This window comes from Narcine bancroftii, chromosome 6, assembly GCF_036971445.1.
Source record: "Narcine bancroftii isolate sNarBan1 chromosome 6, sNarBan1.hap1, whole genome shotgun sequence".
Taxonomy (NCBI): Eukaryota; Metazoa; Chordata; class Chondrichthyes; order Torpediniformes; family Narcinidae; genus Narcine; species Narcine bancroftii.
The window spans coordinates 127,733,704-127,754,362 of NC_091474.1; the positions used below are offsets into that span (position 1 = coordinate 127,733,704).

At 40.0% G+C, this 20,659-nt stretch overlaps 1 protein-coding gene across 17 annotated transcripts in view; it reads right to left on the bottom strand.

Annotated features, from left to right (window-relative positions):
- The window catches only part of dst (dystonin), a 570,552-nt gene that overhangs the window by 9,791 nt on the left and 540,102 nt on the right, over window positions 1-20,659 (bottom strand). For 6 of the 17 annotated variants that reach the window (XM_069886052.1, XM_069886053.1, XM_069886057.1 and 3 more), the window contains 9 exons: window positions 17,314-17,474; window positions 16,252-16,414; window positions 12,385-12,539; window positions 11,838-11,912; window positions 7,923-7,940; window positions 7,409-7,526; window positions 5,234-5,302; window positions 4,308-4,501; window positions 3,736-3,846 (listed from right to left, as the gene is read on the bottom strand). In XM_069886052.1, the coding sequence (XP_069742153.1) occupies window positions 3,736-3,846; window positions 4,308-4,501; window positions 5,234-5,302; window positions 7,409-7,526; window positions 7,923-7,940; window positions 11,838-11,912; window positions 12,385-12,539; window positions 16,252-16,414; window positions 17,314-17,474 (1,064 nt within the window). The remainder of the gene's footprint in view (window positions 1-3,735; window positions 3,847-4,307; window positions 4,502-5,233; window positions 5,303-7,408; window positions 7,527-7,922; window positions 7,941-11,837; window positions 11,913-12,384; window positions 12,540-16,251; window positions 16,415-17,313; window positions 17,475-20,659) is intronic. The other 11 variants (XM_069886062.1, XM_069886059.1, XM_069886060.1 and 8 more) reach the window with 4 other exon arrangements.

A 20,659-nucleotide genomic window follows, 5' to 3' on the forward strand; every position in this document is an offset into this window, starting at 1 on the left:
AACATTCATTTTCTCCCACTGATGCAGTCTCCCATGTGTCCACACAGACATGACAAACTTGTCTGGAGGATTATTGTCACAATTAAGCAAAGGATTTCAATTTGTGGCTGAGAAAATCTTCCAAAATTCAATGAAGATCCATGCAGTTGGTTTAGACATGAAAAAGGCACAGCCAACACAGCTCCTACTGCAACGCTCTCCTGTGAAGGCAACCTAAGATGGAAGGAATGACCCATGAATAAGTCCCATCAAGTCCCAACACATGATCAAAGAACCATTACTTTCAACTAATGTCCCAAATCCCTTTCCATACTCCCATGATGAATTTGGACGTAAACACCTTCTGCTAGAACACAAGGGCAGAACACAAGGAAGGAAGTCTCCTTAGGATTCACATCTATTTCCCCCCCCCCCATCCCTCGATTCATCCATTAGCATTCCTTCACATCGGACATGTGCTATGTGCTGAAGGACGCAACTATACGACTGAGACAGACTGTGAAGGAATCCACCAGGACAAACCTCATGGCTGCAGTGCTGCCGGAGCTCACTGGAGCACCTCTTCCAGGACCGATCATCCTCCTTCCTCATCCTACCGTTCTCTCTCAATTTTACTACACCAAATACAACATGGCGGCCACCAAGGCCAGGTCTCACGAGACTTCCTTGTCGCCATTTTTGGTGAGCTCCTGCACCAAAAGAATGAACACAGCACCCTGACAAACCTACTTAACTTCATCTTTCCAATCAACATGCTGCCATCGCAAGTGACTGGACAGGGAGGAGTGACACAGTGCTGTACTGTTTTCATGGTTGGATCACCTTTAACCGCACGAGGCATTATCATCATGTCAGAAGTGACCAAGTTTAAAATCCACATTGTTCCTAATCTACACAAGGTGTTGGGCCAAGATTCTGGAACATGAAGACTCTTCGAGGCAAATTAAGGATGGGAATTAAATAGTGGCCTTTTTAAAGAAAAATACATTGCCACAACTGCTCACATATTCCAACCCACAATCCATTCCTGATACTATTTCAGACAGTGGTCCATAGGCCAGGGGAGAGGAACATCATGTTGGACTGTGACCCCCCACACTGTCTTCTAATTAGAATTACAAAGCTAGTTTGAGAGGTGTGGATATCCAAACAAGAAACCCAAAATGCTGGAGTCATGCAGCTGGAACAAATATCAGCGCAGAAAAAGGCCAGTGAGCAGGTTTCATGTCCAAACTGATAGCTTGTGTTACCTTCCCAGAGCTTTGCACTAACCTGATGCAACAGAGCTTCAAACTAACTTGCTGCTTTTGTTCCAGCATCTTCCCTCTGTGATTTCTCTGCTTAGACTTGCAAGTCATTTTTACAGAGCGAGAGAGCAGGCTCTTCATTGGCCTTCCCAACCTGGGCTTTCTGAAGACAATAGGGTCAACGAAACAGCTAACATGACACAAATTTAGCCTGGGTCCTACCATGTTCATTTTCACAAGAAGACACCAGGAGTAGGCCACTCAGCCCCTCAAGCCTAGCTGACCACGGCTGATCTACCCCAGGATCCGTGTCAGATCCTCTCACCCTCAATACCTGGATCTTTTACATCTTCCACAGAGCTCATCACAAGTCTCTGCAAGAGAGAATTCCAGAGATTCGTCACCCTTATTTTGTTTAACTTGAAGTTGCAAATTAAGGTGCAACAGTGAGCAGGCTTCCCCAAAGGCCTCAGGTACCGATGGCTTCCAGGGGTTGGGGAGGTGCGATTTGGATACCTTGATCTTGGGATCATCACTCAACAGCAGACCACATAGCTATGGAGGTCACGGGGACACAGGAGCCGGATTTATTGGAACAGGCGGCAAGATTCACAGCCACTCCAAGGGCCAGGGGTTCTATTGCTTGGCCCTGGATTACTTGGTAACTCTTTGCTTGTCTTTACAGGACAAAGGAAATTCTTTGTGGATATTTTTATAGACATAAAAATGAATTGAATGTTGATCGAATGTATGATTTTTGTTTACATTTGTACAAATGGAATTTTTGTGAGATTCTCTCAATCTATGATCATGACATTAGTGAAGATTAGAAAATGCCCACTTGCAAATGACTGCTGACTTAGGTCCCACCATAAGCACTTGGGCAAAGATTCAGGTAATAATATTATATTGAGGAATATAATATGCCGAGGAATCATATTGAGATTCTGTCAGTTCCAACAGAACTAAAAGGCAACACTGCCATGATCTTAGAGGAAGGGTGACATTAATGATATTTATGCCTCAGTGTTCGAGGAACAGATGATCAGGCTGAGACCACATCTTGTTTCTGGAGCCATAAACACAAACTGCCTCCAAGAATCTTACATCAAGTGGTTAACACAACACTATTGCAGTGCCAGTGAACCGGGTTCGAATCCAATGCTGTCTGTAAGGAGTTTGAACTTTCTCTGTGACCTGCATGGGCTTTGTCCGGGAGCTCCGGTTTCTTCCCACCCTCCAAAAAGTACGGGGTTGGTAGATTAATTAGCAACATGGGTTTCAAGGGCAGTTAAAATTATAACAGCAGCTCCACTTCAACCAGTATTTAATGGCTATAAAGCACTGGATGCACTAAATATTACTAAGTAAATGTAACTTTGCTCCTTAATAAGGATCAATGTCATAAAATGGCTCAATGTCAATTTCTTCACAGATTTCAACATTATGACAGAGTTGGTAAAGCCCTTATAGAAATCAACTTTCCTACCCTACTGTGTTCAAACTAGGACAAAGTTTTCCTTACATTATATAATACAAGAAGAAAAACAATCAAAATCTGTAATCTCAGGAACTAACCAGGTATTATGACCCATTGTGGAATCACCTGCACAGAAACTGCTCAATCATGCACATAATTTTAAGATAAAAACAAAATAATAAAACATTCTGGAAAGAACAACAGTTATAAGATTCTTTCCAACTGCACAGTGAAACAAGCTGAAATGAATGGAGTTAGATTTGCAAGATCAGGACCTTAGAAAAGAGAGGCAGCTCTGAAAAGATAAATGAATGTTAGGTTCTAGAAGTCAGGAATCATGAAGGAAGTGGTCAGAAGGTGTTGGGGGGTGGGGTGGGAGGTAGACTTTCCCTTCAAATGTTACAGATATATAAAAAGCCAGTGCTTTTTCAGGATTCAGATTTTAAATAGCCTTTCACCTGAGTGCTCCAAATATAGATTCTGAATGTATGAAAATTACTGGGATGTCATCAAACCATTTCATTAACAGACTGAAAAAGTTAAACAACCGTCCTTCATGCTCATAAAATGAACTTTAACCTCATGGTTAACTTTGAGCGCTGAACTGGGCAATCCAAAATATTTCCAACAATAAATCTCTAAAAATAAAGACCTTGGCACCTCAGTAACCTTTCACTGAAGTACCCTGTGCTACTGACCACTGGTTTTATCTACTTTATTTGAAAGGATGAGGCAACCTTTTGAGAATGATTTAGCAATGTATTCAGCTTTCACCATTTCCAAATGTGTTTCAATTTCCCATTTCAGTCTTTTATGTACAATCAAGAAAAATACATCTGGAATCCTGAAAAGCAGTCCAAAATTCTCTCCCCAAAATTTCTGAACTTCAGGCTTTTTGGTACATATCTGTCTAAGACAGCTAACTAAACTAAAGGCAAAATGCATATTGTGTCAGTTGACACTACCAACAATTGTTTCTTAAGTTGGGAGTACTTCACCGTACTATACCTCTGGAGATGGGACCCGGTGCTCAGGGGACTCTGGTGACTTATAAGCACTTGATGTTTTGCTGTTTATCAACCATGGCTTATCATAATTGCGGATTAAATGTTGGGGTGTCTGTATGAAACAAGGATACAATGAAAATGAATGGAAATTAAAACAATAGAGTAAAATGACCTGGAAATAACAGTGCCATGGAAGAGGAAGTTTAATAAGGAAGGAGTAAAATTAAAAATGCGATGATCAAGACACGTTTGTGACTCCCTTTAAACCAGTAAAGTTAGTAAGCGATCTATATCTGGCATGCGTTAAATAAATGCTCACTTGCCAATACTCTTTAACTAACCCCATAAGAAAACTAAAATAAGGAAAGGGGAACAAACATTAAAATAGCTATGACAGTGTAATATAAATGTAATGAGTTATCAGGATTATAGGGAGATTGTTATGGCAATAAAATTAAGATGTTGCACAGGAACAATAGCACCAAGCTCTTCATTGGGTTAGAGTAACAGCTTTCTAAGTTACATCAATCACGGGGAACACTGAAAACAGAAGTGTGCTGCTCTCAACGTTACCTTCGGAGAAGCAGTAGTAACAACTGGTGGAACTGAAACACTTTGACTGGCACTGGATGTTGATCTGTTGGGTGAGGCTGCCCTTGATGATGGCCGTGACCTTCGGCCTCGCGGTCGGAAGGCAGCGATCGATTGACCCGTGCCTTCAGGAAGAATAAACTTTTCACGCAGTTCGACGTTTGTCCTGCCCTTTGCTGGAAGAAAGGAATGAAACCAAAATTCAATTGTACATCACTGGCAAAGTCATTAGCCAGCATCATACTTGCAACAACAAGGGGAGGAGTATGGGGGAACAGGGGGAAATGAAGAGGATGGTTAAAAACTGGTTAACAGATGATAGAATAATACTGAAATCTGAATTGAAAGCCTATCTATACCAGCAACATTTGGGCTGATGTATGTATGCAACATGAGACGAATTAGCCCAGCAAATTTTCGGAACTTAAATGGAAAGGGAAAGAAAAATTCGGATCACTGTAAAGATTTCAGTTCAGTTTCATGTTGAGAACTACGCAAGAGTTCGGACTCCATTAACCTCATGCAGTCAATTTAAAGAAGCCCAGGGACCCACTAAAGCAAACCCCATTCCAAAATATTTGTGCAGAAGCTTAAAACAGCACAACACTTTCAGGCAGAACAGATGTGTACATTCCACTGAGGAGGATGCTACAATATCAGACAAGGTGACCACTTACTTGCAGTGAGTATTACTGCGGGTAAAAGAAAAAAGTCATGTAAGCAACTTCACATGCATTTCAAAATGGGCGATCATTCTGTAGTCGGTTAAAAAAAAATAAAGCGCATTGGATTACAGTTCTCTATTTTTTTTAAAAAAGCACAAAGCCTGCTGTAAGCTGTGAGGTGGGTTATGCCAGACAGAATAGAAAAGCACACAGGAGAAGAAAAAGAGTCAGAGGATTGCAAACCTATAGGAGACTGACTGGTAATTGAAGAGTTTGATTCCGAACGCAACATTTTACTTCCATGATGATGAACTAGAAGAAATGATAAAGGGATTGCATCACATTAAAAGAAATAGAGAAGAAACTTTTAGTTGGAAATAGGACCAAGCACAGGAGAGTAAAACAGAAATCATTTGAAGAATCCAAGAGCAAAGTTGAGCTTTTTATAACATCTAAACTATAAATGTTTCACATTGCTCAAGTCATTTGTACAATCAAAGCCGTCATTCTTATAGATTCAATAGTTTTTATTCAATTTTTTTGGCCACAAACTTGCTTATAACTCATTAATTCTCCATCAATATTAAACAGGTGAAGCTGGTGACTCAATTGAGTAGAGGGCAAACGACAACCCCTTCTATTCACCCGCTGGACATTCAGATTTTGAGTGCCGATTGGTAGCTAAACTGCAGTGGTGGGATTCCCGAGGATCCTTATGTATTTCACACAAAAGCAGATTACATCAAAGATCATTTGTTGAATACAATTCATTTTCACCCTGTCTCTTGAGACCAAGCTGCAGGATCTATAAAGTTTTTGAAAATATGGAGTCAAATGGGGATTAAAAAAGTTGAAGATTGTTTTGAAGCAGGGAGATTTTTGTCCTTTGATCATATCAAGAAGTTTCAAATCCCTTTGAATACTTTTTTCTGTGATTATCAGGTTAAAAAAAATTTATCATAATAATTAGATCATAGTTTAAAATTACCTAGACGATCTTCTTTTGAATTATTTCTTGCTAAGGAAGATTCAAGTAATTTATTTCTGAGATGTACAAGTTATTACAAAATATAATGCCCAAGTTAGATGTCCATAAATCGAGAATAAAATGGGAATTGGATTTGAATAGAAGATGAAAGTGTTTGGAGAAATTTGTGTAAAGATAGTACGACTAAGGTCACAAATGTACGATCTAGGCTGATGCAATATAATTTCTACATCAATTGTATTTAACCCCTCAGAAATTGAAAAAATTTCAACTTAGTTCTTCAGATTTATGTTTTAGGAGTGGTCAAGAAATAGGTACCTTTTTTCATTTGTCTTGGACTTGCCCTAAGGTTTTTGGTTACAAATTAAATTGTTTTTAGAGTAAGGTATTAAAAATGAATTTACCATTTGATCCATTGTTATTTTTATTAGGGGATATTAAGTCGATTGCTTTAGGGTTGAAAATGACTATGTATGAAATTGAATTTTTATGTTTTGCTTTGACTGTTTCTAAAAAATGTTTAGCTAGTACATGGAAATCTGATTCGGTTTTAAGCATGAAACGATGGCATATTGAAATGAAAGCTGTATCCCTTTAGAAAAGATAACATATCATTTGAGAGATAAATATTTATTCTTTGCTAAAGTCTGGAGCCCATATTTGAGAGCTATTGGTGTTCAAATTTGATCTCTCGGTCCACTTCGGTGGATATCTCTGCTTCCACAGCTAAAGGGTTTGAATATGACTATTTTTACTGATGATCTTCTTTTCTTTGTCGGAAAGAGGGAGGGTATTAGTGGGGTGGTTGAAGGAGATTGTTTTTTTTTTAACTTAATCATGTTAAGTTTGTATTAATATACTCTAATCAATGTTATGTTGTGTGATTTAAAAATTTTAATAAAATAATTTTTAAAAATTAAGTTCGATTAAAAAAAAAGAATTGCTGCCAAATAAGACACCCCAGGAGAAAAGCCACGGGGGGTTTTATAAAGATAATAAATATGTTGCATTCTACTTCTTTGATTGCCTACATTAACTCGCTTTAAAAAATGGATAAGGTGGGTGTCTCTGGCTGACAGTCACATCTTATCCAATCGGGGGACTAGAAATCTGCGCGCTTGTGGTAGAGAAATTCAGGTTCACTGAAAATGCAACCAACAGTGGGGCTACGGAAGTGGAACAAGTTGGCCACGTAAAGAAATTCAGCCACGAATCGCAAACTGTCTGCATGACCTTCCGGTCCATTGATTGCAACCAATTCCAATCATTGCTGCCTGCTCATGCCTCCTTCTAGAAAAAGTATCCATCAAATTACATGCAGTCATAAGTGTACCTTCTTGTAAAGAGATATTGTGATACACAGCAAACATCAGCTTGTATTCATCAAGAAGGTGATTGGTAGAATCAACCAAAGAATAATCATAACTTACCTCTGCAGGGATCATTTTTCACCAAAAACTCATCCAAGGCCATCCAGCCTCCTCCAACCCGAACCATGACCGTACTGCGTAGGATGCGGACCAATCGTAGCTGCTGGGAGTCTCCAAACTGCAAAAGGGGAAGTAAACAGAAGCTTAACCAGAATGTTAAATTCTTTGAGTACTGGCAAATGATTTTTACTTGTGATTTTCTTTTAAAGACTGTTAAGATTTGTTTTGCACCAAGCATACATTTTTGCAGTGGCAAGCTCTACTTTTCCACCCCCACCATTCATTAAAGCAGCTGATTTGAAAGGTGAATGATTAAATGGAAAAAGAGCAAAATAAGTTTGCAGCTTAATACATGTGGAGACACCCAACATTCAAAAACATGAGCTGCTGGGCAACAGATTGGGAAAGTCACTGTTCCCAACTGGCATAATGCTGAAAGCCACAAAGCAGGCGTTACTGGCCCAGCACAACACACAACAGGTAAAACACATCAGACATTTATGTCATTCTGTACCTGATTTCCCAGGAAGAACTAAGTCATGAAAAAGAATATGAAGAAAAAGAAAATTAGTCACAGCAATTTCAGTTTTTACATATAACAGTCTTGACAAATGGCTGTATTTTTACAAACATTTCTGGTCAAGAAGAATCCGTTAAGGAGCACATTGGATTCTCTGTGTCATGATACAGTAAAATCCCAGTTATCTGGAATTGAAGCAACTGGCAACCTCAAGCAACCAGCAAATAAGTACGTAAAAAAACTACGGATGTTTAAAATTGGTGCACACCTAGCAGTTAGTTCGCTAATTTCACAACATACAATCTCAAGCAACTGGCAAGTTCACTTTTTCCGGCATCTATCAAACCCCATAGGTGCCAGATACCGGGGTTTTATTGTACTTTTTTTTCTCTTCTCTATTTATGCTTGCTCGCTGCTCCACTAAGCTTCAAGGATCCACTGCTCCAAGCAAGGGCTGTTTTGTAAATGTGAAAGGTGGCTACAACCTTTGGAGAGCAATGCTAAAGTATTATACTCTACGCATGGACAGCACCCGTCACTGGTTTAGCTATCAGAAGGTGAATTTTCCCTCCTCTTTCTGGACGAGGTAATGTCAAAAACAACCCTTTCCTTGGTTGAGGTTGAATCTGTGCAAGCGAGACATTGAATTGTTACTCCTATATAAGCACAACACAGGCTGGCTGTGGAATTTCACCAATGACATCAAGTACATTTTGAGAGAAATTTATGAATATTTCAATTAAAAGTTCCCACTCTTATAGAAAAACATATTATTACTTTGAATGACAACCCTGAACCATAAAACCTGAGTAAGTTTTGTTAATTTCTACGAGCCACACTGTTTCTGGCATGGTTGCAATTTTTTAAATATAATTTCGAGTTCTAAACAATAATTTTGCATTGAACAACAGAAACTATGAAAATACCTTTGTGTGACATTGAACCAAAAGTTAGACAGGTGCAGGAAATTGGCTCCAATAGGCCAGAACTTGCTGGGGAATGCCAGCATCAAGCCACCACAGTTTTCAACAACCCCCTCCCAGCACCCCTCACCCGAGTGTCAGGAAGTTCACAACATCCATAAAATGTGTAGTCATGAACCTAAAATCAGGATAGAAAATATCAGAAACACTCAGCAGATAAGACAGCATCTGTAGAGAAACGGAGTTAAAGCTTATGAAAATCCTAAGCATATTTTAAGTTGCTGAGTTCCATTCTCTACCCTCCCACTCCCTTCACTGCAGTTTTATTATAATCAGACTGCTAAACCTTCTGGAGAATGTCCAATTTCTCCCAGTTCATAAAGGGTTACATTAAGCCTGGTTAAAGTTAACAATATTGTTTGTCTGAAACAGACTTCTTCAGCAACAATAGACAGTGGACCACTGCCATGATTCTGTTTATTCCCAGCACATGGAAACTGTGCTGTGTGAGACAAGTATATGGAGAAGCCAACATCATCCCATTTGCTTATTCAGTATTCAAATTAACAACCTGGAACGTTCACTCGGTTTCCCACTGCATAGACGCTAACTGATCTGCTGAGTGCAGCATTTTCCAGTTTTACTTCAGATTTCCAGCATCAGCGGTATTTTGCTTTTCTCATCCTGAAGCTGCTTGCCATCTTAAGCTGGGTAGGCACGCTCCACAACTAACCCACCAGGCAGCATAAACCCACAGCACCTCTGCTCTTTGAATTAATTAAACTTACTGTGGTGCTCTTGATTATTTCTGTAAAATAATTTTTAATTTTACCATTCATCTTTGGTTATTTTTAACCTGTTAATTTTTTTTCTCCAATAGCTGTTGAATGTTTCTGAGCATCAGAATTCAATGTCTTGCTTGCACAGATTCAACCTCAACCAAGGAAAGGGTTGTTTTTGACATTACCTAGTCCAGAAAGAGGAGGGAAAATTCACCTTCTGAGCATCAGAGACCCATTAAATTCCCTGAAAACTTGAGTCAGCTGGCAAAGCCGGGGTTACAACTTTTCTGCTTCAAAGCTTTGTTGAGATATTTTGTGCCTTGTTCCGTCCGGGCTGTACTTTCTATAACAACGATGGCATGGTGAGTAGGTTTGCAGATGACACTGAAATGGCCAGTATAGTGGAATCAACGAAGGTCGGAGTCTGCAATGGGATCTTGATTAACTGGGTAAATGGGGTGAGGAAGTTTAATTCAGGAAAGTGTGAGGCATTGGATTTTGGTAAGTCAAACCAATGCAAGGCCAAGGCAGGACTATTAGGAAATGGCAGGGCTCCGGCGAGTGTTGTAGAACAGCAATGTCTAGGCGTAATATAAAAACATGTTAGGAAAACTCAGTATCCCACAGCATCCATAAGAAGTAAGAAGTAACCAATGTTTTGGGACTGGGCCCTTCATCAGGTACAAACAAAAACAGGCATCCCAAGTCCTGGCAACTTATTCCACTTGTTGATCCACAGATGCTGCCTGACCAACCATTCCCAACACGTTCTGCTTCCATTTGAGCATTTCATGTATTCCCAAACTTCTGCTACACATAAAATAGTTATTATATTCCACTGGGTCCATGCCATATCTCTGCAGAGCAATCCCATCAGTCCCATTTTCCTGCAGTTCTGCAACTTGCCATTTTTCACACATTCATCAACTCCTCTCTTGATCCTCCTGCCACTTAATTACACTGAGGAATAATTTACAGTTGCCAAATGACCTACCAGTACATCACTGAGCTGTGGGTGGGAACCAGGGCACACAGAGTCAAGCAAGCTCCACAGAGAGAGAGAGAGAGAGAGAGAGAGGAAGGGGAGAAAGGGGAGAGGAGGAGGGGAGGTGAACGAAGACAGAAAGATCATGTCCTCAGGGATATACTGTAGATAGTTTTATCACAGATTTCACATTAACCAGATAAATTGGAAATCTTATGAAGTATGAAACAATTCAGACAAAAGGAGACTTGATTTTCCTCAAACTCTTTTCAGCAGTGGCATGTTTTAAATGTACAATTATAATTTTTCAGAACAGCACTGATTTTTATTTGAAAAGTAAATAAAACTTTTTTATTTGGTTATGTGGAAAGAGGAGAGTGGATTAATTGGATAGGCTTTCAAAAAATCCAGCATGGAATCCATGGGATGGTTGTGTCACAGTACCAGCATAGTATTCCCACTGCAGTCAGGGCAAGGGGATAAAAAGACTACTGTAGTTCCATTTTTACCTTGTAGAAGTTGTGACCTTTTGTCAACTTATCCCTTTAATTTTTCCTGTAAAGCTCTGTTAAATTGCTGTGAATAATTATATAAGATGACATAGGAAAGGATCGACTGAAAAGATGAATGAAGACTTTGCAGACTTTGCGCAGAACTGTCCATTCCCTCTGCCTCTTCTGGGACTGGATTTGATGGGCATCACCCTCTCTTTTTCATCTTTCCCCCACAAACCTGGTGGTGCCTTATGCATTGCTGTGGCCTGTAATTCTTCAAAGAGCAGCAACCAAACTATATTTTAATGAGTTACAGTATTCAGAACCCAAATGACATAACCTTTATAATGGGATAAATACCCAGGAAATCACCCAGGTTTCTTTAAATGCTCTGTCAAATTTAGATCATGTGGCACTTAGCTGGTTTCTATTTTTAGATAGTTTCCAATTCAAGTTAATTGCTTCCTGCTATTGCTTCACAAATATTTAGTCATTTCCTTCAACAGCCTTGCCATTAAAATACAAATTCCATACAGAACATATGATATAAATAGTACTGTTTTCATGATAAGTTGCCTCCTTCACAGCCCCACTTGTGTGCTTTAACTGAATTTTGGGGGGGGGGGGGGGGGCAACTCGCTTTTCCCACTAAACCTTGCAGTTTACAGTCAAACAAGTGAAGGCGTGCCATCACCCTCAGGTACGGTAAAGACTGAAAGACTCACCCTGTATTTGTTCTCCCCAATCTGCTCCACCTGAAACCGCTTTGCACATTTACATTTCGCGACCTGCCGTGTCACCTACAATAAAGTACAATGCGGGCTGGTTGAGTTTGAAGGCCAGTCAGAGAACCAATGGCAGAAAATCAAGCCTAACAGCTGTTTAGAAATTAATAAAAATAGGGTGGCTTGATTAGCATAGCAGTTAGCTCAACACTATTCCAGTGCCAGCGACCCGGCTTCGAATCCAGCACTGTCTGTAAGGAGTTTGAACGTTCTCCCCGCGTCTGCGTGGGTTTCCTCTGGGTGCTCCCGTTTCCTCCCACCCTTCAAAACATACGGTGGGGGGGGGGGGGGGGGGAGGGTTGTAGGTTAATTTGGGTGGCACGGGATTGTGGCTGAGGGGTTTGTTACTGTGCTCTATGTCTAAATTTTAAAAATAGTTAAAAATCCTTTACAATTCAGAAAATTGCTGGAATCAAACAGCAGATAAATGTTCCTATCAAGTACTTCTAGAAACTGGTTTAAGCTCCATAAACAATGCTGGTAATACCTCATCCTCTATTTTGTCAGCATCAGTAAGAGGTTTGTAGGCGTCCTTGTTTGGATGAAGGGCTGCCACAAATTCATAATAATCAATGTATCCATCTCCATCTCGGTCAAATATGTCGGCCACAGCACTCATCTCCAAGCGGCTGGTCGGAAACTCTGCAGAGTAAAGCGGATGAACCCTTGAGTTCTATGTGTTGCTGGAAGTAACCGGCAGCCTTAAACCTAACAGAATGAACATCAATTGTTCCACCCCCATCCACATCTGGTTGCATCCCTTCTTTACCAACTCCTGTATGTTTTTTTTCCCCTTCTCTCTCTAACATCCTCCTACCATTCCCTCTATTTGTCTTTCCACCTCTCACACGTCCTGTCCTCTCCCCTGTCACCTCAGCCCCTCCCTCAGCTTCTTCCCCCTCTTTGTATACCTCTTCTACCTCAGTCTCGGTAAGGAGTCCCGTCCTGAAATGTTCTGACCATTCCCCCTCTGGATGCTGCCTGACTTGCTGAGTCCCTACAGCTTCCTCTTGTATGCTCAATGCAATGAATGCATGCCCTTTTGGTGAAATATTTTTAAAACTTTATCATCTGTTAAGCTATGGTAGAAAACTGAATGTTTACATAGCAACACAATAGATATGTTTTTTTTTAATTACTATCTTCTGAATGTAAATGACACTGGAAGTCAGGTTCAAAGTGATACAACGTGTGGTATTTTTATTCTGGGACTGGGAAAGTCATTAATTCGATTCCCAGTTTTTGCTGAGCAATCACATCTGAGGCAAGTGGCAGAAGAGAATTAAAAATAACTTTCGGGTCTCCAGACAAAGGGATAAAAGGAAATTGCTGGGAAATTCCCTCCAGAATTGAGTACCCGAACAGGGATGAATTTTCACAACTGTAAAAGATATTGGTGAGGCCAAATTTGGAGTATTAGAACCATAGAACATTACTGCACAGAAAACATGCCCTTCAGCCCTTCTAGTCTGTGCCAAACTATTATTCTGCATTCTCAGTGCACTGACCTGCACCCAGTCCATAGCCCCTCCATACCCTTCCCATCCATGTATCTGTCCAAATATGAAAATTGAGCCTGCATTCACCACCTCATCTGGGAACTCATTCCTCACTCCCACCACTCTCTGTGTGAAGAAGTTCCCCCTAAACTTTTCCCCTTTCACACTTAACCCATGTCTTCTGGTTTGTATCTGACCTAACCTCAGTGGGAAAAAAAGTCTACTCGCATTTACTCTCTATAATGCTCAGAATTTTGTATACCTCTATCAAATCTCCCTCATCCTTCAAAAAAAAAGTCCTAACCTGTTTAACCTTTCCCTGTAACCCAGTTCCTGAAGTCCTGGCAACATCCTTGTAAATTTTCTCTGCACTGTTTCAATCTCATTGATATCTATCCTGTAGTTCAGTGACCAAAACTGCACACAATACTCCAAATTTGGCCTCACCAATGTCTTATACAACTTTAACATAATATCCCAACTCCTATAATCAATACTTTGATTTATGAAGGCCAATATGCCAAAAGCTCTCTTTACCATCCTTTATACCTATTGTACGCAGTTCTGACCACCCAGCAAGAGGAAAGATATAATTAAGTTGGATAGGGTGCAGAAAAGATTCGCAAGAGTGTAACTGGGACTGGTAGGCTCGAATTGTAAGGAGAGCCTGGATAGCTGGGACTATTCCCTGGAGAGCAGCAAGCTTGAGGGGAACTTTATAGAAATTTGTAAAAACATAGATATGGTAAACAGTCATGGGCTTTTTCACAGAGTAGGGGAATCTAAACCTAGAAAGCATAAGACACAAGGTGAGAGGAGAAAGATTAAAAGTGACCTGAGGGGCAGCTGCTTCACACAGAAAGTGATTGAAAAATGGAACAAGTTGCCAAAGGAAGTTTTAACTTTTAAAATACATTCTGACAAGTATATGGTTAGGAAAGGTTGAGAAGGCTAAATGCAGCCAAATGGGACTAGCTTGATCAGCAGGGACAAGTTGAGCCGTTTTGATGCTGTAGAACTCTTGAGAAAATATGCCTTGGAATATAAAATAGCATGTGGACAATGTCAGTTGAAGAGCAATCACATTTGGGTATCAAATTACCCTTGGTGGCTGTTGGTAATGAGATCGACGGTAAGATGGGAAAAATAATTCTTTACTAATACATTTTTGTTCCATTCAGAGGCATGGCTGGCAAAGTCAGCAAATAGTTCCCATCGTTAATTGCCCTTGAGCTGAGGCCACCTTACAGGGCAACTAAGCATCAACATCATTCCAAGGGTCTGAAATCACATTTTGGCTTGAGAGCAGTTTTCTTTCTCTGCAGGATATAACGTGAACCAGAAGCATTTTTACAGCAAAATGGTAGCTTCATAACCACTATCTTTGAATTCAGAGACTGATGGATAAACTGGGACTAAACAACCCTCTCTGCAAATAGATCCTAGACTTCTTGACCGAAAGGCCACAGTAAGTTCGGGTAGGTAGCAAAATCTCAAGTCCCATCATGCTGAGCACTGGTGCACCTGAAGGCTGTGTGCTCAGCCTGTTACTCACTGACTCACGACTGCATTGCTAGATTCAGTTCAAACAGAATAATCAAGTTTGGGATGATACAATAGTAGTTGGCCTCATTGGCAACAATGATGAGATGACTTACAGAGAGGAAGATGGGTGGTTCGTAAAATGGTACAAGAACAAACACCTGAGTCTCAATGTGGACAAGACAAAGGGGATGATTGTGAACCTCAAGAAGACGAAGGTTGACCACTCTCCATCAATGAGCACCTGGACCCACAGCACCTCATCTTTAGTCAGGAAAGCACAGCAACGCCTACACTTTTTCACGAGGTTGAGGAGGGCAAGACTACTGGGCCCCATCTTGAAAACATTTAACAGGAATTATTGAGGACCCTTGCCATCCACCACACAGTATCTTCAACTTTCTACCATCAAGGAGGTGGTACAAGAACATCAAAATGAGGACTGCCAGGATGGGAAATAGGTTCTTCTGAGGTTGATAGAGTATCCTGTGACCAAGTGAATAATTACAAAATATTTATACATATTTATTTTTGATTATATCTGGATGTATATATCTGATTACTATGTATTAGGGCGAGTGCTGTAGACTGAGAAACGCAGTTTCATCTGGTTGTACATATATGGTACATTATACACTGAACTTCATATATGAACTTCAATGGGCAAAAGTTTTTTTCTCGAATGAGAGATTTGCATTAGTTTAGACTTCCAAAGTACTTGTTCAATAAAGTCTGCAGTGTTTTATTTGGAGATAAATGGGGATTTTATTCCTTTGTCTTACCTTCACTACTTATCATTAAACTGGAAATTTGGTAACAGGCTTAAGACTGGAGAAACCAGAGGGATTTGGCTGGCTTGGCAACATCCAAGGAAAGAAAAGGCAAATCACATTTCAAGTAACGATCCTTCGGTAGGGAATATTTTGTTTCCTGTTTATGTGGCTTTATGTTCACAACTGGAAGGAGATTTGATAAAGGAAGAAAATATGAAATTTGCACTAAATTGAGCCATCAGCCAAGGGACTTTAGAAAAAAAATTTGCAGCACAAGAATACAGAGAAGCAAGGATATGGAATTCCTTATCAGGCTTTTTGGTGGGCGTGGAGGAATTGGAAAACTGCAGGACAGGTAAATAAATGGCATTGCTCCTTTAGAAAGCTGGCACAATAGTGCAAAGAGAATGATCCTCTTGTGCTGTACAGGGTAGCAAGGGTGTTATAGAAATTTGAGCTGCAGGAGGAGAATGTTATTATACTTAAGAAACATTAAGGGGCTTTCTTTCAGTAGGAAATGCAAGGGTTTTAAAGACTCACTTGAAGAGAGAATTCCATCAATAAATTCTTGTCTTGTGATCTTCCCATCTTGATCTTTATCGATGCGCCTGAAGAAGTCCATTACTCTAGACTTTTTGTGATTCATCCATCGCATATACTTCTTTCGCCAAACGTCAAAATCAAAATTGGCAAATTCTCTCAGCTACAATGGAAGCAAAATTGTCAAGAATTTCACTTTAAATAAAAACTCAGAGCAGCTACAATTTGAACAAAATTATTTTGCGGATATTTAATGAGCAGGTTAGAAAATTAATTTCTTTCTTTTGCAAAAGAAAACGTGACAACAGACATCCAAGAGAGACTTGAAAGAATAACTATTGCAGTGAGACAGTATCAGAAACACAAGGCAAAATCCAACCCAAGCAGGTTACAAGACCACTTGGTTTTCAAAAAAATGTCTCATTTACGAGACCAAAGTATTTGAATTTATATTATTACGTGGTCTGCCAAATAAAGTAAGCAAACCCAGCAGTTTAATTGCTTGATACGAGCTGATATTTGTTATGCATATTTAATCCGAGCTATTTACCAGCTTTGATCTTTGCCACCAAGAGCTCTGCATACATAAATCAGTGGAACAATAAACATTCACTAATAAATTATCATTCCCTAAATCTGTGCTGAATATATTTAATACAGAATGAGATGTTAAAAAGATAACATTGCATACCACCCAACAAAGTAAGCTGCACAAGATTTATATAATTTTCCCTTTTTTACAAAAAGGGCAGTAAAATATCCAGAAGCTTCACTTTAAGCTTTACTTGGTTCAAAACAAGAATAATCTCAGGATATGTACTTGGTAAATAAAGTCAGAATGGTCATTTAGTTACATTTTGGTGCTCCCTGAGACCAACATTTCAGCATCAAGTTCTGAAAGAAAGGTATTCAGAAATTCCCACGTGGAAAAGACTGAAATTGATGCCGGAGATTTTCAACCATAGAACTGAATTGGTAAGTCAATGTAAAATATTTGCCACAGAGGTTTAAAAGAAATCTCCCTCCATTTAATTCAACAAACTACAATATTGAAAGGTTTACCTCCTCCAGCCTGTCCAGTGCATCGTTGAGCTTCCGCCGCCTGTCCAGTGCCAAGAGCCACACCTGCTGCCATTTGCTCACAAGGAGGTTAGCACGTGGATTTTTTGTCTCAATAGTCTGGGTTGCTGACGAATAGAGAGCTCGCGTTGGTAATCTTTTCCCTATGAGAGAAGCCACACCATTATTGAACAGCAGGATGGATTCAAAGTTGATATGGCCTGCTACCAGTTACCCACCGCTGTTACTAGCTCTCTTCACTGCAAACAAATTGTTCAATGCAAGTCTCACCACATTAAACAGGAAGGCAATAAAGCAGCACTAGAACAACTCAGTAATTCTTCAGGGCCACCTTCAGGATAAGTGTAATTACCCCAAATGCCAAAGTAATTGCTTTCCAGAGTTTGAAGGACATTTATTTCTGCTGTCAAGTTTGAAGCGAGGTTAATGAATACCAACATCTTATGGCTCACTTAATCTTGCACACATTACCTTCAAGCAAAAAAATGCTAGAGGAACTAAGTAGGTTGAGCACCATTTGTATGGGTGGGTGGGGGTTAGGAAATGTTGACATTTTAGGTTGAGAATCTGCATTAGGGCAGAGAGTGGAGAAGGAAGAGGGCCAACATACTTTGGCTTCATTTCATTCTGACAAATTCTGATTTGGTGTTATTCCGAATGGAATCTGTGCTATCTACCACTTTTGTGGCACCTTGAGAGAGTTCCTTGCATCCTCTTTATGCACTGACGAGGTCTCAGAACACTGGCGAATATAACCAGTTTAAGGAGGGCAATACGAACAAAGCAAGAAATTATCCTTACATCAGAGAAGATTCTTAAGGATAGTATTTTCTCACATGTGGAAGATCGTGCACTGAGGGAAAGTCAGCGTGATTTTGAGCAGGGAAGGTCACATCTTACAATTTGATTGAGTTTTTTAGGGAGCTGACGAAGACTACTGATGAGGCAGTGGATCGTCTACTTGGACTTCAGTAAACCATCAATAAGGTTCCTCGTGACAAGCTGATCCAGGTTAAGGCATGAAGAATTCATAAACTGAGGCTGAGAGGGTCATAGATTCCAGCTACAGTGATGGGGTCACCTCTAAAGTGTAAGATGCAGGTAGTTGGGTGATCACTAGGAAAAGTAAAGGGTGTAGGTAGGCAGTGCAGGGTTCCCCTATGGCTACGATCTCCTTAACAGGAAGAATGCTTTGGATATTGTTTGGCTGGGGGGTGGGGGGGGGGGGGTGATGACCTCTCAGAGGGTAGCAGCAGCACTGGGTCAGTGGCTCCATGACAGGTCCCAAGGCTCAACAGGAAGGGTGAAGTCAGGTAGAGCAATAGTGGTAGGAGCCTCCATGTTTTGAGGCACAGGTAAGTAAACTTCCCTGCGGTTTTGAGAATTAAGTTTCATAACTAATGAATCAGGATAAGCCAGGACCTCATGGAAAAATACTAAATTGGGGGCAGACAAATTATGACATTAGACACAGTCGTTCTCAACCTTTTCCTTTCCACTCACGTACCACTTTAAGTGGTCCCTATGCCATCAATGCTCTGTGATTAATAAGGGATTGCTTAAGGTGGTATGAGAGTGGGAAGGGAAGGTTGAGAACGACTGCTCTAGACCCAATTGTTACTGAAATATTTGGCCCATTTCCTTTGGAGTTATGAAACCGTGCACATAACAAGTCAATTAGGTAGAATTAAAACAGTGGTTTCCAAACTTTTTCTTTCCATCCACATACCACCTTAAACAATCCCTTACTTATGACAGAGCACCTATGGCGTAGGAAATACTTAAAAGAAAAGGTTGAGAACCAATGAGCTAGGAGGAAGTTAATTTGGAACAGATGTTTATGGGCAAGTTTACAATTGACATGCATGTGGGAGTTGTTTAAGGAGCAGGCTAATTTGGAGTGCAGGGCCACCATGATCTAGTAAGGAGGAAGGTCAGGCATGGCAAAGTCAGCAAACCTTGGATAATGGGAGATGTTGTTTATTTGGTCAAAAAGATAAGAGATGTATGTAAGGTTTTACTCTACAATCAGACAGGGCCCTGATGGGAGGCTGTTATTCTGGCTAAAGGTCTATGACCAGTGGTGTTCCCTATGGATGGGTGTTGGGACCCTGTTGCATGTGATAAATATCAATATCTTTGATGAAGTAGGTGTGAGCATTTGTAAGTTTGCAGATGACAATAAGATCAATTGTGCTGAGGACAATGTAGAGGGTTAGCAAAGTACACAGAAAGACACAAATCAGTTACAGATTATGGACAGAGAAATAGCAGTGGAGTTCAATCCAGACAAGTGTGGCATGTTGTACTTTGGGAGGTCAAATATTAAAGAGAAATGATATGGTTATTGGCAGAACCTTCAAAAGTATTGATGTGCAGAGTGATTTGGGAGCTTCGGCCCCAGCTCCTTGAAAGTGGCCAATAGATAGGATGGGGGAAAAAAAGCATATGGCATGCTTGCCTTCATTGGGATTAAGGATAAAAATAAAGAGGTCATGTTGCATCTATACAAAACTTTGGTCAGGCCACACAGAGTATTGTGTGTAGCTCTGGTCACCTCAAGGCAGGAAGGATGCGGAGACTTTCAAAAGGGTACAGAGAAGTTTACCAGGATGTTGCCCAGATTAGGGGGTATGAGTCATGGAAAGAGGTTGGATAAATTTAAGTTGTTTTCACTGGAGCATCAGAGGCTGAGGAGCGACCTGCTGGAGGAGTATAAAATCATGACAGGCATTGATAAGGTGGATTGTCAGAATCTTTTTGCTAGCATAATTAAGCCACATATGAGAAGATATGCACTTAAGGTGAGTGGAGATGTGGGAGAAAGTTTAAAGTAGATTTTTGAGAAGGTAGTATGACTAAATTGATAAATGTGAGGTATAGACTAGTTCATTATAATTTTCTTCATCAGTTATACTTAACACCTGAGAAGTTAAAGAAATATGGTTTTAGTTCATCAGATTTATGTTTTAGATGTGGTAAAGAGACTTTCTTTTATACATTCAGTTTGGTTATGTGAAAAAGTGAAACCTTTTTGGCATAGAATTTTTGGAAGGTTTGAAACTTAATCCGATGTTATTTTTATTTAGATATAACACACATTGATTCTGGGTTTAAAATTGGAGAAATTTCAACTTGCATTTATTCGATTAGCCCTGGCAGTGACTAGGAAGTGTACAGCAACTACCTGGAAAAATGAAATTAAGCAGACAGTGATGGCACAGTGAGTTGCAATCATGTATTCCACTGGAGAAGATAACTTACAATTTGCATGATAATTATTCTTTTTTTTATTAAAGTATGGGATCCATATATGAAATACATGTGT